Source organism: Falco rusticolus, chromosome 19 (assembly GCF_015220075.1).
Source record: "Falco rusticolus isolate bFalRus1 chromosome 19, bFalRus1.pri, whole genome shotgun sequence".
In the NCBI taxonomy this organism is placed as follows: Eukaryota; Metazoa; Chordata; class Aves; order Falconiformes; family Falconidae; genus Falco; species Falco rusticolus.
In genome coordinates this window covers 771,248-787,166 of record NC_051205.1, presented here as the reverse complement: position 1 = coordinate 787,166, position 15,919 = coordinate 771,248, and the positions used below count along the sequence as shown (strand labels likewise).

The 15,919-nt window shown below is 49.7% G+C and overlaps 1 protein-coding gene across 9 annotated transcripts in view; it reads right to left on the bottom strand.

The window, feature by feature from the left end:
* ARNT (aryl hydrocarbon receptor nuclear translocator) overlaps positions 1 to 15,544 on the bottom strand; it is a 29,413-nt gene extending 13,869 nt beyond the window's left edge. For 5 of the 9 annotated variants that reach the window (XM_037411954.1, XM_037411957.1, XM_037411961.1 and 2 more), the window contains exons 1-5: positions 13,168 to 13,299; positions 5,283 to 5,394; positions 3,931 to 3,975; positions 2,859 to 2,903; positions 199 to 243 (exon numbers count right to left, since the gene is read on the bottom strand). In XM_037411954.1, coding sequence (XP_037267851.1) covers positions 199 to 243; positions 2,859 to 2,903; positions 3,931 to 3,975; positions 5,283 to 5,394; positions 13,168 to 13,192 — 272 coding nt within the window. In that variant the 5' untranslated portion in view covers positions 13,193 to 13,299. Of the gene's footprint in view, positions 1 to 198; positions 244 to 2,858; positions 2,904 to 3,930; positions 3,976 to 5,282; positions 5,395 to 13,167; positions 13,300 to 14,945; positions 15,046 to 15,382 lie in introns of those variants that run through there. The other 4 variants (XM_037411956.1, XM_037411959.1, XM_037411963.1 and 1 more) reach the window with 2 other exon arrangements.
* Positions 15,545 to 15,919: the final 375 nt, after the last annotated feature.

Below are 15,919 nucleotides of genomic sequence, written 5' to 3'. Positions count from 1 at the left end.
CTCTTACAAGGGGACTAAATGCCTCTCCCCTCCTAATTCCAATTACACAGCCATTTCCAGAAGTCTGTTCAGTTTCAAGTCCTCTACTGCAGCAGATGAGGGAAGGGGGGTGGGGTGGGGAAGAGAAGGGATGCCTAGAGAAACATTAAGGAAAGGAAATACTCTGCTTGTCCATGCTTGAAATCTCCATTCTCCTACCTGGCAAGTCTCTCCTTATCCGCTGAACTCTGTTCATCATCAGACCTAAAAATAAAATCAGCGATCTAAGCTAAAATGGAAAAAAGTTTAAAGAAATGAAAAATGGGAAGATGTACTAGGAAACCCAGCCTACAGACACGTCTGTTTTGCAGAGGAGCCATTCCATAAAACAAAGCAGTCATTAGTTTGTAACACCACACATTAAACAGCTGCCTACCATCTACATTGTTTTGAAGTTTTAAGGCGCTCACCAAGCCTATGAAAGAGGCAAGGGTAGCCGTTCTACGTGCAACTGAGGTGCAGGTCATTCTGCACGTGATTAGAAGGTTAATGGCAGAACGGGGAATTAGGGTTCCAGTCACATTAAACGACTCTTTCTTTAAAGAAAAAAAAAACAAAACACAAAACACAAACCAATAGCCTCTTCAATAGTATTAACAATTCAGAAAAGCAGATTTAAGAAATACCCCAAAATCCAAAGACAGTGTAAGATTCACAGCCAACAACACTTTTTTGTAATGCTGCTACATCAACACCGTTGAGGACAACACAGTCGAAATGGCTACACGACAAGTGGCACACAGAGATGTTACGCACATCATCTACAAAAAGACACACAGACACCCCCACCAACCTCCATGCACTTTCAGTTTTCAGGGAAAAGGAATCTGCAAACCTTGTTTTACAGAGGCTGACGGTACATATTCCTCTTGGGGTTTGGCTGCCTTGGAAAACAAATAATCCCCCAAAAGCTACCTCCAGGAAAGGAGAAGAGAAGGTACCACCTGTGTTCAGTAAGGCAGGCATGCAATCTCTCAAAGGCTGAGCATCTAAAACCTAACTGCATTTATGGAGCACGGGAGGTGTTTTTAGCACTAGTCTGCTGTGTTACCCTTCCACCTCAAACAGGTTTTAGAATAGTACTTAAAAAAATAATTCGAAAAAGTAGTCGCGTTCACCTCCATGCTTTGTTTTGCCTCACGTCATCTGAGGGAAGAATGTACTGGAAAGTGAGCGCTGCCAGAGCCGTGAGGAGCATGATAGGAGCACTCCCGGGAAACAGATGCGAGAGCTACGGGCAGCCTGAGCGGCGCAGAGCAGAGGGGGCTTTCGCCACACTTTCCTTACCGTCCTCACTGCCCGAGCCGGCAACTGCGAGCAATAACCTCGACGTTAAAGCAGACGGGTACTGCTGCTGCCTCCGCAGTTCTGAAGCCACACAGGATTCTTTTGTTTCTTTGTTTATTTCTCCCTCACCTACCACTTCTGTATTAACCAGGGTGACCAAAGGCCACGGTGCAACAGAGGGCACAGAGAACCAAGATCCCACCCCAGCTATGGCACCGCCTGGTTTGGTAGTAAAATTTTTAACTTCAAGGGCCACAAAGCTGTTCTGCACTGCAGCGCTTGCCTACAGCACGCGGGTTTTTTGGTATTTTGCCTTATCTTAGTACTTATTAGGGTCTGCTCTACCTTACATTCCCAGAGCTTAGGACTTGCACTAGGGAACAAAGTTATCCGAGGTGGGCTGGCAAACACATTTCTCGTTCGCTTGACTTCAGAACAAGCCAACCCACTTCAAAAAATCTAGAGAACCCCAGCCCAGAAGTCCCTGCTAGCCCTTTGGCAGGTAACAGCATGAGAGTGACCTGAAATTTTGGTTTTACTGGGGTTTTTTTTGTTTCTCTGCGTAGAGACTGACACAGGTTTGTAGCTCTGGCTCGAAACATTACAGAATAAGCATTTTGCAAAGCATTTCTAGACTGCTAGTTTCAGTGCACGAGCTCAGAGAAATCCCAGGGAAGGGCCCCTACACCCAGCATCACCCTGGCTCGCTCTGCAACGTGATCTGACCCTCTGACCCTCAGGCTCCTTGACACAACATGCTGGGTGGTCCTTTCCCCAGTGTCCTCAATCACTGGAATTTTAACCCCAATTTCAGGGATTTCTGAAGTCAGAGCCCTCCTTAAGACAAGCTGCTAAGCGTAGCGTCTTGGCCATTATTCTGTATTTGCTCGTTTAACTCTTAGCAAGACATGGCATGATGTGCCTTTGTGCCAAGGGGACACCCTGGAATTTACAGTACTCTGAATACACACAAAACCACCTCGCTGGCAAAAACATCACACAGCAACACAAAGTAAACCCATGAAATACTTAGATGGAGTTCCACAGGCTTCAGAAAGCCGTAAAAACGACCATGAGGTCAGGCCCAGCGCTAGATGATACAGAGCTACTTTCAGCCATCAATAAGTAAACAATCAGAGTCAAAATATTGCCTGTAATATTACTGTACACTCTGATCTCTAGGAACTCCCCCATTTAAGAAAAAGCTTCTGCCTAACTCTCCCACAAAACACACAAACCACAGCATTTGCCAGGGAACCCCGTTCAAGTAAAACTTGAACGTGAAACTTGTATCTGTGCAAGTTTCTTGAGCAGGAGAAAAGAATGGGAGTCCAAGGCAACAGCTGAAAGAAACGTTGAAAAAGAGGAATGTAATTTCATCACACTCATAACGAACTGGTCCAAAAAACTTCAAGGAAAATGTCTGGATCCTTTGGTGCACCCACTAGTTAGAAAGGTGCTGCAGGATCTCGCTTACATTAAAGTGGTTTGGCACCAAAAGCTTCAAAAACTGCATCACAGCAGATTCTTACCTGGCAAATCTCTCTTTATCATTTGGCATCGGGTCATCATCGCATCTAGGAGAAGGGGGAGAGGAAGCAGAGTTCTTAAAGTGTTTATACTTACTTCTTTCCCAAAGAGACTGACAAAAGAACAAGGTTTAATACATCACACAAAAAAAGGCCTGGTGTTAAAAAGGCAAACTCTGCCACATGTAGGCACTCAGAACCACACTCTACATTTATCTAGTTAAAAATAATTAAACTGCCGTCGTTTATCACCTTGACAAGGTTTTCCACATCACATTTATATCAAGGACAGTGGCATCATAACTCGGTAATTTAAGAAACAGGTTAAATTGCACTCTGAAGATACAGTTAGCCCAAATCAAGACCCTCATCCAAAGGATCTCAGCAGATCTTCCAACTCTTCTGTGTTCCATATGGATCGTAAGAGGAGACTCACTTGCAGCCTCGCCAACTCCTCAGGAGTAAGGATGTCTCTGCAACTAAAGCATCCTTACAACAGATGAGAATTCAGTAACATGTGTCTGAGGCACTAAGCTCTTTGGCGGAAGATTTTTCTCTACCATCAACAGGGGCACAGCCAGTGCTCCTAGAGCGGCGTGCCGGAGCAACCAGCAGGTTGCTGGAAGCGTTCACGGTAACTGTTTAATCTTTTGAGATGCTGGCATTGAACACAGCAACATCATCACGGGCTTCTGCAATGCTGCTTCAGCCCAGGGATCGTGAGGCTCACTTCTTCAGCTGGCCTTGTCTCGCTATGAGGCCTGCCAGGGAGGCCCGAGGTGGAGGCTGAACCCAAGGAGCAATGGGATCCCCTCCCAGCCATGGCTCCTTCTCCGGACTCAGCGGCCCCATGTGCACAGCAGCTTTACTTTGGCAGCAGCTGCCAAAATGGAGGAATACTGCTGACTAAGAGAAAGGGGAGATTGTAAGCAAGTGGAGCACTGCCTCCCTCAGACACCCCTGCTTCTCTCTGCGGTGCTGGAGAGGAAAAGAAGCATGCTCCTGCTCTGGGGGGAATGCACAGGCACACCTACACCACACAACAGAAACTTCGGGGTGCGACTGTCTCCCTCACCTGAGGAATTTACTGTTCCCTTCTCCATCATCATCAAAATCAAGCCTGAAAAACAGAAGCAAGAAGATAATGATGAACCAAGCGGTTTCTCCTTTACAAGCTGCTTTTCTGTCTGTCCCTACAGGGATGCAGGTGATTCTTGAAAGGAAGATATAAGTAATCCCAGGGCTAATGTGAAACTACCCACAAAGTTTAGGAGGGGGCCTCCTTCACATGTCTATCAGAATCGGAGCAAGGAAACAGTTCAAATGAGAGCAAGCCTGCTTGGAGCACCCATTGCATCACAGCCTCCTGTTCCAAAAGCTCTGGATCTCCGAGCAGCAATCCGAAACCCGGCTGGCTGCCACAACTGCTCCTCCCTGCTCAAGGGACCGATCAACAGCCTACAAATGGAGCACTCCCAACTTAAAGGCTTGGATCGGTTGCATTTAAAAATAAAAAGAGGAGGGCAAAATACTTCAAGAGTTAAAGTTCAGTCTGGTGACCTGCACAGTAAGCGCCCTTAGCTCGAGAGCAGACGATGTTGCCGTGTTTGCTCTAACAGGGTCGAAACCCCATTTCCAACAAGTGTGGGAGGACAGAGGAAAGGCTTTTCGCCACACTCCCCTTCGGGATGGAAAACTGGCATGTAGATGCAGCTCAGCAGCATGCGTGTTTGTAAATGAAGTGCGAGGAACAAGTAGCAGACAGCATGGGAGGAGCTGCAGGGGAGCGGGAGTGCCAGCAAATGGAGGTGGAGGAAAGAGTTTGAGTGACTGGGGGCTGGGGGCAGGGAGAGATTTTAATTAGCTTGAAAATTAAGAGGAAATTTCTTGTGCCAGGAATTTCAGAGCAGCCACTCAATATCCTTTCAATTTGCAAAGGCATTTTTAGCAAACAAAAAGCCTACCACAAGCACATCGCGGCTTCCCCCCCACCCCCTCCCAGAGAGGGCACAGTTGCAGAGGTTTCAGTAAGGCCCCAACATTTGCGTTCTCTGTTCTGCCTCTCTTGCAGTAACTGGCTTGTCTCGCTGCTTCAGTGACTCCTCTTTACCCTCAATCCTTGGTGAGTGACCCTCTTCTCCCATGAGGTGCAACTCAACTTTGTAATACCTTTTTTTTTTTTTAATGTAATACAGAACCTGGCTTTAGTGCGTATGATTGGCATAAAGCGTACCACTACGAAGTAAAGGGACTGGAATCAGCGCACCTGAAGGAACCAGGAAGCTTCTTTGCTTAGAGGTAGACAATTTTCCTCGTCACAAGGGCAACCACTCTTTCAAGAGAAGAGCGCTTCCTCGAAAACACGCTTTGCACACACACCTCCCCCCAAAGAAGTACAAACTGCCCACAGCCCGAGCACACACTCACCCAGAGCGCCGCTTGTTGGCTCTCTGAACGATGGCCCCTCCAGCCTGCGCACCCGCTCCAGGGTTCCCAGAGCTGACAGCTGCACCCAGCGAGGAAACATCTGATGCCATTTCTAAACAGGAGAGTGGAAAAAAAAAAAAAAAAAAAAGAAAAGAAAAGAAACCAGTATTACGTCAAATCCCCCTCTAGTTCAGAGGGTGGAGTATTCTCCACATATAGCTTCCATTAAAAGGAATTGCATTTCAGCATCTGATGTGGATAGATTTTGTGCAATGTCTGTTTCTAGTCCTTTCATCTCCTGCCTCTCCAGAGCCTGTGCTAAGGGTCCATTTCAAGCTTTGAGCACATGCTGTTTTCATAAGCTCAAAAGCTTAGATCGCTAAACTGAAAGATGTGGTCTTCTTTTTAGAGAGAGGAGGAGCCCGATGTGCTGGTGGGTAGGGGCTGAACCCATTCTCATATGCTGGCTGCACGGGTACACAGAAGGGGAGAGGAGAGCTGGGCATTTGCCTAATAACATTAATGCTGCCTCTTGAAGAGCGTTTATTTCCCAGTCTAAGAGACAAAGAATTAACCAAGACACTTGTAAGGCACCTTGAAAACCATGATTTTTCAGTCATTTCTACTCTTCAGCAGTACTGACCTGAGGGCACCACGGGCTTGATTACCAGTCCCTACCTATGCTCCTCCACAACTGGCCACGCACCCAGAGCAAACCAACGTGATTTCAGGGAAGACCCAATGCTACCCCCCATTAAGCAGGACAGCAGTCTGGCTTGGAGCTAAAAACCTTGTGTTTTACATGTAGAAAAGCTGCACAAGGAGTAGGAAACTCAATCAGTGCTTTCTAAGAGACGAACCAGGCAGGTAAAGCTCTCGAGAAGTGTGGAACTGGCGAGCCTTCAGAAACGGCGCCACACAACATTGCAGCGCTGCTTCTGAGAGGTCTCACTAAGACACAACATTTGAGAAAATAAAACCTCTGCTTTGAGACATGAAAACCAGCCCTTTATGTGTATGGGAGAAAGAAGTGTCTAAGCGGAGAACTTGATGCGCTGCCCTCACAAGTCAGATGGCAGGCCCGAGCCTGTTATGCGTTATGGGGTTTTTTTTCCCCGCAATGAGAGCAGAGAGCCTGGGCTCTCCACGCAGGCACAGAGCCGCCCCCCAGCTGGGTGGGCAGGGTGGGCTCCCAAGCCCTGCGTTTGGGTGCCGAGAACGCCCCCCCCCCTCACCTCCCCACAGGCAGCTCCCAGCTCCTTCCAGCACCAGCAGGGATTTCTCGTTCCTTGCGAGCCGAGAGCCAGTGTTCGATAGCAGACACTGTGCCGTACTTCTCCCGTCCTCACACCTGGCTCTTCCCTAATCCCACTTGCTTGGGAGCACGCAGAAGAGGTTCTGTAGCTCTTCAAAGCTTGCTCAGCCTGGATTTGCCTGAAGCTGCGTTCAACGTTCCTCTATGTTAACATAGTCCGATCTGCACCAGATGCGGCTTTTCAACATAGAAGGCGTTTTTTCGTGGTTTTGAAATAAGTCAGCTCCGTACCCATTTTAGCGGTCGTGGGGTGTGAAGTTTGCTGCTACCCGACTGCTAGACTGCAACCCAAGCAGCCACCCTGGCTCCAGCCTGAGAATCCCCCACCTCAGCCTCTGCAAACGGAGCTGCACAGAGCGGACAAACCGCTTCTGATTTATCGGAGCGGAGGGGACCGAAAAAACCCAACCCAACGCACACACAAGCCTACCGCCGGGGTTCCCAAACCCACAGCAAAAAGGTACACCGAGAGCTGCTCACGCGGGAAACACTGCCAGAACTGGTGGGACAAGGCAAAGAATCGAAGTTACGTTTAATAAATACGGCAATAACCCAGAGGTTAAGCTGAGAGGCCGTCAAATCTTGGCGGAGCCAAGCCGAGCCTCAAAAGTAATGGCAAGTTATGCCATAGCAAGCTTCTGTGCAACGCTGCCCATTTTTATTTCTCACCTCATCAAACATAAAACGCAGCCTTTTGCGTGCCTAGCATCAGAAAAGGAAAAAAAAACCCCACATTTTCAATATCATAGGTACATCTGGCTTTTAACAAGTATTTTTACAGTTCCTGAAATCAGATTTCAACCCGACAGCAGTTTAATCTCAGCAGTACGGCCAGCGTTGGACAGTCACAGCGAAAAGCGGAGCTGTGCAACAGCCCAACCACCTCTGCAGCAGTGCGGCTGGATCACAGCAGCTGGCTCGCAGCAACAGCTCTAGCTCTCACAAAACATGCTCCAAAATTTCTGGTATTTCTAAAAAAAAAAAAAAACCAAAAAAAACCCTTAAAATATAAATAATCTTTCACCACAGAAATACTGCTAGCCTCTATTACTGCCTGATTTGTTTTCCTCCGAGCAGCTGGCATTGCTGAAGAAGTTTCTTCCTTGCCAGTCCATAGTATTTCCCAAGGGTGGCTAAAATATGGAATAAGCATCCAGCTCAGCGCTCAGCAGTTGAAGGGGCCAACAATAAGAGTCCCAAACAACAGCATGAGTGAGCACGCCCAATTTCAACACCAACTACAGCAACAAAACACAAGGAGTTCTCTGATGTTTCAAGAAAAAATAAAATATCCGAGAACAAAGAATCAAGTATAGAAACGCAAATTTTTAAAAGACAGAAGATTATTTGAGGTTAGTGGTTTTCACCATGTGAATACGTAAGGTCTCTGCTGGGAAACCGGTCCCTATGTGATAAAGTCAAGTCAGCTGATGTGATGCACTTAAAATAAAGGGAGGTCGGCCCTCCTCGCACTCCATCCTCCACGCTGTGACCATGGAGCGTTGCCATCTCCTCTCCGCTCGATTTCAGATTGCGTGGACCCTCTGTGCCCCTTCCTTTATTTCCAAGTGAAGTCCCAAGGCGCAGAAAGGGCCGATATCAAAGGTCTTTGTTTAGCGGAACACGGCCTCAAGTGTGAGTAAACCAGGTCAGAAGGTTTATTCCTTTTTCCCAGGAGCCTGTGGCTTTCCAACATACGTATTTAAACACCACGCTCTGAAATCAAGTTTCTGGAGCACAGCAGATAATCATTTTATTAAGGAGAGAGGAATTTCCGCTTTTGGGCAGGGAAGGAAGTGACACTGTGCTGTTCCTCTGCAAACTAACTTTTAAATAGGGTTGAGGGGGAGGGAGGGCGTCTTTGTTTGTTTTCAAATGCCTCATCTGAGCCTTTGATATTTCCAAGGAGCCTGCTGCGTGGACTAGCATGTCACGATGAAACCACTTTACCTCGTGCTTCAGCTTCCTACTCGGAAACATTTCCCTCTCGTGGTACAATGCACCCTTTCACAAGTGGAAGAACATAAAGTATCTTGAGATTTGGCAGTGTCAACTGGTTAATATTTTGCTCTGCACAGTGAGGGAGAGCATCAACATGGTTATGTACTCTTTCACATGACCCACCAGCCTCTCTACCACATCCTTACCCCAAAAACAGGGAGAGCGTGGGGCAGCCAGATGGGATGGGAAGAGGTCTGTCGAGCTTCTTCACCCTTCAGAATTTCTAGGACACTCACACGAATGCAAAGCTTCCTTTCAAAACTCCCATTTTACCCCAATCCAAACACAAGCCCCGGAGCAACGATACACCGAGGTTAGCGTGGAATTGCTGGCACCCAACCCATCAATGCAAGCTCCGAAAGCTTCGCACTCAGTAACAGCGGGGTGGTGAAGGCGTCTCCAGTGCACACGTGCTCCGTAAATCCATTGGCCCAGATGCCCGTCGTGAGAAAAGCAGAAATCCCTCCACTTTGGCACTTGAAAGCCACCGACTCCAAGCGTAAAAGGCAAGATGGGAGTAGCTGGAGGCAACCTGAGACAAAGATCCAGCTAACAGAGTCAACCAATTCTAAGAAAGCCCGGTACATTACAACCAAGAAACACCAGTTTCACAACTTAAACTACCATCACCGGGAAAGCTGCTGTTCAGAGCAGTGACTAGCACTTCCCAAATATCAGGATGCTTAGCTATCCAAAATGGTGAGAACAACATTTTTCATCTCGTCCCAAATAAAGAGGCAAGCAAGGAACATATTCCTTTGAAACAATCAATATTAAGATCAACAGGACAAATGTTCATTTTCATTTCGGAAGTGGTTTCTTCAAAAAACACATGTGCCACCAGAAGTCCCAGTTGATCTTTCTCAGAGGGCAGGGTGGGTTTCACAGCGCAACATCCTTGTTAGGTCTGTTCCAGCTCTTTCCAGAATCAATCCCTGCTTGCCTTTAGCATGTGTTAAATCTAATTAAGGCCAGAAGAGATAAGCAGAGACGGCTTGGAGAAATTACAGATCCTCATTTGTAACTGAATACAAATCTGCAAGCACAACCACAATTCAGGCAACAGTTCGACCCAGAACAGAATAGGCTGGAAGATCGCTAAGGGAATGTCATCTCGAGAGCCAGACTTCCAGCCCAGCTCTCCTGGGAAGGGCTCTGTTGCAACTACTGGCATCTCAACAGTGAAAAAGCTTCAGAAATAAAGTCAAAGAAAATATTCAAAACTGTTATTTACGAGAAGGGCCTGCCGTAGCTCTTAAACGCATTTTTATTGTACCACTTAGCCAGGCACTGTACAAAGCACAGCAAAAACGGTGGTTCCTGCTGCAAAGACTTTTAGCATATAGTTGCTCGCCAAGGCTCAGGATCCACCAGCGCATTTTAGCATAGCAAGATCTCATTTAAACTTAAGCCATTAGTGAGCTCTCAAAAAAAGCAAAGGAAGTTTAGAGCAGGTTTTGAGCAGATAAGAGCTGCTAAGATAAACAGCATGCTACTTTAACAACTACTTGCATTTCACTCCCATGTGTGAGGCTTCGGTCCAAACGGCGCACCTGGCTTTGTATTTACAAAGCTTCTCCATTTCTGTGTCTCAGGTACGTTAAAGAGATTTATTTTTAAAGTAGGTGGTGTTTTTTTTTTTAGGTTGTTTGAACTTCCCATGCAATGCCAGCTCAGCGCTTTCATGCCCATGGGAACCTTCTCCAAGAAGCATTACAGAAATTAACTAAAAAAAAGCACAGACAAGAATGCACCTTCCATTTTCAAGGGTTTGAAATCATGCATTCAGGAAAGTAAATGTTTAAAGTGAAGCTGATGAATCCTATATTCAGCCAGCCAGCACCAGAAATATCCTAATAGTCCAAGTTAATAATAAAACCTGTAAAGTAATGCAAGTAAGGCAAGCCACGTTTTTTTTAAATCCCTCCTCGTATTTCCTCCTGGTTGGTGGAAGCTATTCACTTTTCACTCCTAACCAGGAGATTTTAACAACATAAAACTTGCTTAAATTGGCACAACTGAAAGCTTTCCATCTAGCACAACTCACAGTTTAAGTCTTTTTCAGTTAAACAAGACCAGTAAACTGCACAGGAGCTAACCTCACTCTCGGAAAGATGAGGAAGCAGAAAAGTTTTGCAGACTTTATTTTTCAGTAAGTTTATCTGAAAAAAACAGAAAGTGCTTTATCCATCTCTCTCACATGTTTCTAAGGTGATCTCCTTTGCTGGTGTAGCATTCGGAGGAAGGACAGAAGGCCCAGGATGGCACAACACTGAACACAAGCTGCAGTCTGAACACTTGGAATAAGTTCCAACTTATTTTTCCAATAAGTTTGAACACACAAAAAAGTTTTAACTTATTTTTGTGGTCAGTTTTCCCCATCTTTCGCCACGGCCTGCTCAAGCTGTGAGGACATTCAGCATATTTGGGGGCATTAGCCTGTATTCACTGGAGCCCTGCAGTCTGTTTTTCAACATCAAGGAGAAGAGGACCAAGCTTTTAAAGAACTTTCACAAGTAGTTTATTTTACTGATAATCTCCATGTATATAACGCTTATGCAGACTGTATTCCCCACCCCCATGTAAAATGGCCAAGCTAATATTGGTCAGTCTGCCTGAAGCTATAAATATTAAATGCAGATGTTGAAAGTTCTTTCTCTTTTCCTTGCAAATTTGTTTCAAACTTTCCTATTAGGCAAAATATCACGCAGCTCCGAAGACTACACTTATATAAACACTCTGCAATACACGAACAGTTTAAAGCCACGAGTATCTTCCTTTCTCATTCACTGGATTCTATAGAGCTGGCTCGTAATGTACATTTTCCATCCTTACCCCAAGCAGCAGTATTTTTTTTTTGCTTTACATTTGGCTACGCATCCTTTGTCCGCCAAACCGTGCAACCTCGATCTAGCACTACGCTGGCAGGAGAAGAAATTAACTTCCTGATCAAGCCCACACCACCACCAATACACATGACTGAGATTTTACTACTTGGAATAATCTCACACTTTCATGGGATACTGCTGCGAGCCAAAAGCGTATTTTGCTGCAGGATGGGATCACAACTTTGACAGTTTCCATTTCAGATGTATTTTTGCCAAACTGAATAAGGAGTTCTTGTGTTTTTTCCTAACACGCCATCTCTAACTTCTGATCGCTGAGGAATTTCAGATCATTATGTGAAACCACAACCACATATTTCCAGATACCAGTTCTGCACGCTTGCCTCAGAATCACCACAGACAAATGACCCAAAATGTTTTCAATATTTAAAGCCACAATAGCTTCCTATATCGTTAGAAAACAAAAAAATCATCCTTCAGAAGTTACATTGAACTGTCCTCAATAAACCTGTAGAGGCCATGCCAACCAAGACCTCACCAGCCTCAAGCCACAACAGTCAGAAACCACAAGCCAAAAAAAACCCCAAACCAACCCAAAACACAAAGCCCAGAAAACACAGAAGCTCAAATTCTGATCTCAGTCGCCACGTTGTAATTCCATCACAACTTCAGAGGCTGCATTATTCCAGACACATACTGATTTCAGAGCAATTTAGCCAGAAATCTGAAAAAGCCCAAAAGTTGCAGCTTGCTTCAGCAGGCATCAGGTATCACCAACTTCTAGCTTCCTCCAAACAGGGAGTCACCCTTTGGTTATCGACCTGAGGGAGCCGAAGTTGAAAGAATATTCTGCTCTCTGCTGACAGGCACTCACACCCTTCCGTACGCACCAGCTACTCAGCTCAGCAGTTTAAACAGGTAGAGAGGAGACTTGTAAAAAACCTTTTCGACACAGCACATCAGATTTTGTCTGTCGCTAATTAATAAAAGCTCAATGAGACATACAGCATAGAAAGGGCCTCAAACCAACATAAACCATCAAGGACAACACAGGCAAGAGAACCCACTAGTGTTTGCTCCCTCCCCGGGAGGGAGAGGATGGAAGCCAGACCCCCACAGGCAGGCCACCGCCGCCGGCATGTGCCAGCCCTCGAAGCTCAGGGTGCGGAGACGAGCACCAGCATCTTGCTCCTCGGTATCACCAGCTCGCACCGGGTCTCCTTCTCCCCCTCCAGCTTACCTGCTTCCCAAACCACCTGCCGCTCCGCCAGGTGCCTCCTTCCCAACTTGCTGCCACCTGACAAGCAGCCCAGGCCCCCCCCAGGCGCCCCCTTCCCACACCGGCTCCCACGGGTGGCCCCCAGCCCCCCAAGCTCCGGATAGCCCCTCAGCGTCCCCGGCCAAGCCCTCACCCCCACCGACCCAGCTCCCCGCAAGCCTCCAGCCCCGGGTGACAACTTCCACCCAGCCCAGCCCCGCTCCGGGCCGGCCCGAGCCCCCCCCACCAGCCCAGCCCAGCCCCGCTAACGGCACCGCCAGCCCCCCGCCCCAGCCTCCCTCCGCCCAGCGCTGCTTCTCCTCAGGGCCCCTCAGCAGCCCCCTGCCCGGCCCAGGGCCCCCTCAGCGCCCCGAGCCGACCCCCCCAGCACCCCCTCAGCCTCCCCACGACTCCCGCAGCCCAACCGCCCCTCCGCGCCCACCCGGCCCAGAAGCCCCGGCTCACCCGGGTTGGCGGCGGTGGCTGCCATGGCCGGCGCGCACAGGCAGCCGCCCCCCCGCCTCCCTCCTCACCGCCACTGCCAAGATGGCGGCACAGGAAAACCCTCCGCGCTGCCGCGCAGCCTAACCTGCCCTCCGCGAGGGGCGGGGCGGGAGCCAGCTGCGGCGCTCCTATTGGTCTAGCCGGGGAGGGGGGCGTGGTGAACGCCCCCGACGGCGCGACCAGCAGGGTAGAGTGAGCGCGGGCCTGCCCCGCCCCTACCACGGGAGGGGGCGTGGCCCGGTGAGGGGGCGTGGCCACGCCGGGGGCGCGTGGGGAGGGACGCGCGCGTGGAGCGAGTTAAAGGTCGGGTTGAGTGACGTCACGTGTTGGGGCTCTTTTTTTAAAAAAAAAAAATTATTTTTTTTTTTTTGGCGGAGGGCAGAAATCTTGCTGGGATTGGGACTGGGATTAAGGTTGAGACTGGGGCAGGGGTTAGGGTTGGGACTGGGATTAGAGTTGGGACTGGGATTAGGGATTCTGCCTGGGCATGGGGATTGGGTGGGAACTGGGCTCGGGACTGGAACAGGGCTTTGGGCCAGGACTGGGACTTGGGGCTTCACCAGTAAAGCATTAATTTGTGTGATTGTGGCTCGCGGGTCTCAGCCTCGGCCACCCCGTGATCACAGCGGGGGCCGAGACGGGGTGTGGGTCCACCACTGCACCCCAGGGTACTGCACCCTGGGACAGAGCAACCGCAGATGTAACGTCCCCTTATCCCCCCTCCCGCTCCCGCTGCACTGGCAAGACCCCAGAACTCAGCCTTTGCCGAAAAATCACCCGAAAACCCACCCTGTGCCAGCCCGGGGGGCACTCACAGCAAAGCCTCACTCTCAGAGCGATCTTTTTTCCTCCGGGGGGTGGGGGGTGAATAAAATAAACTCACTCGTGGGCTCAGGGGTGTCTCTACGGCGTTTAAACTATTTTGCGGTTTGTTGTGAGGCCGTTTCGCAAGAGCCAAACGGGCGGCTCAGTTCAAAGCACAAAGCATCGCAGCTTCAAAGAGTTTTTCCCCCCATTTAGTCTGAAATAAACCAAGGACCAGCTCTAAATTATCTGGCAGGCTGGGGAGGACCTGGCTCCTGCTGGATTTTGGGGACAAATCCCCCTCGGCTCACCCCAGGCCCGTAAGACCCACGAAGGGACCCCAGAGCCTTTGTCTGCTGGGCAAAGGGGGTGCTGGAAATAGCGGGTGAGAATTTAATCTGCCGGATTGTTTCTCCCCATTTACTGGGAGCGTCTGAAAGGCGACGCCGCCACATTCCTGCAGTATTCATGAAGGCCCGGTGACAGCAGGCACCCAGAGCCGGGCACGGTGCGGAGCTGGGGACAGCGGGGCAGGGAGAGGGGCACAGCCTGCGTCCATCCGTCCGTCTGACCGGAGGGAGGTAAGGAGCTGCCCCAGCCGGGACAGGGCTGAGACCCTGGGGGCTTCCTGCAGTCTTGGGGGGCTGCAGGACTTGATCTTGTTGATTTCTCTGCTGTCCTTGGCGTAGTTAGGGCTGTGGTCATCTGCTCCTGGAGCACATTAGCTTTATAAACACACTAAAACCCAAACATACATATATATATATAGGCAGACGCCTATATACACAGAGCTCGGTCCACATGGCTCTCCTGGTGCCACTCAACAAGCCTCCACCTCTCCTCCAACCTTGTACAAATCTAATTATCCCTCTGCTGCCACAAACGTCTCTCTTCAGTAACGGGAAAACTCTCCTTTCCCACCCCTGTTTGCTTACTGGTGGTTTTTCCTCCTGTCCTGCTTGTAACCCCAGCCAGCCTCCGTTTTGCTGGGGGTCAGCCAAGCCCCGGCGCACCCGCTGCACCTAACACAGCGTCCTGTGAAAGAACAACAACAACTTAATAGGGGTGTTTTAACCTGCTTTTTCCTGGGAAATGAGGAGGTTGAGCAGGGAAGGGAAGCTGGGAGGGTGATAGCATTAGATAACGAAGATCCCTGTGGCGAGGGTGTCGGGGACAAGGATGGGAAGACACTGGGTGTCCCCCAAACTGCCACCAGCAGCCACAACAGGGAGCAGCGGGGTCTCGAAGCCACGTTTTCCCCTTTTTGGCCGCTTTTGCCACCCCACCGGTACTTCCCCTGCACTGCCACCCATCCGGCTCCTGTGAATCCCGCCCGCCTCTGCCCCACAGGGATGCCACGGGGGCCACGCACCTGAGGGCCACCTGCATGGAGAACGTCACCGTGCCACCGGCAGTGGATGTGGACAAGGGCTTCGCCATGGCCTTCGTGGTGCTCATGTGCCTCTTCCTCCTGGCCATGATGGTGCGGTGCGCCAAGCTCATCATGGATCCCTACAGCGCCATCCCAACCTCCACCTGGGAAGAGGAGCAGATCAACTGAGCCAGCCCCAGGGACCCCCGGCACCCCCAGGATCACAGCCCCCAGAACACCCCCCAGCCCTCCCACGCCACAGGGCACTCCGACAACCCCCAGCCCCCCGAGCACCACGGCACCCCCAGACACCCTGGACCACTCGGCACTCCAGGGCCCTCCAGCACTGTGGAAGCTCAGGACCCTCAGGGCTCCCCAGTGCCCCCCAGCACCCCAAGGCTCCTCAGGACCCTCAGGGCTCCCCAGTGCCCCCCAGCACCCCAAGGCTCCTCAGGACCCTCAGGGCTCCCCAGTGCCCCCCAGCACCCCAAGGCTCCTTAGAACCCCCAGTGCCCCCCAGCACCCCAAGGCCCCCCA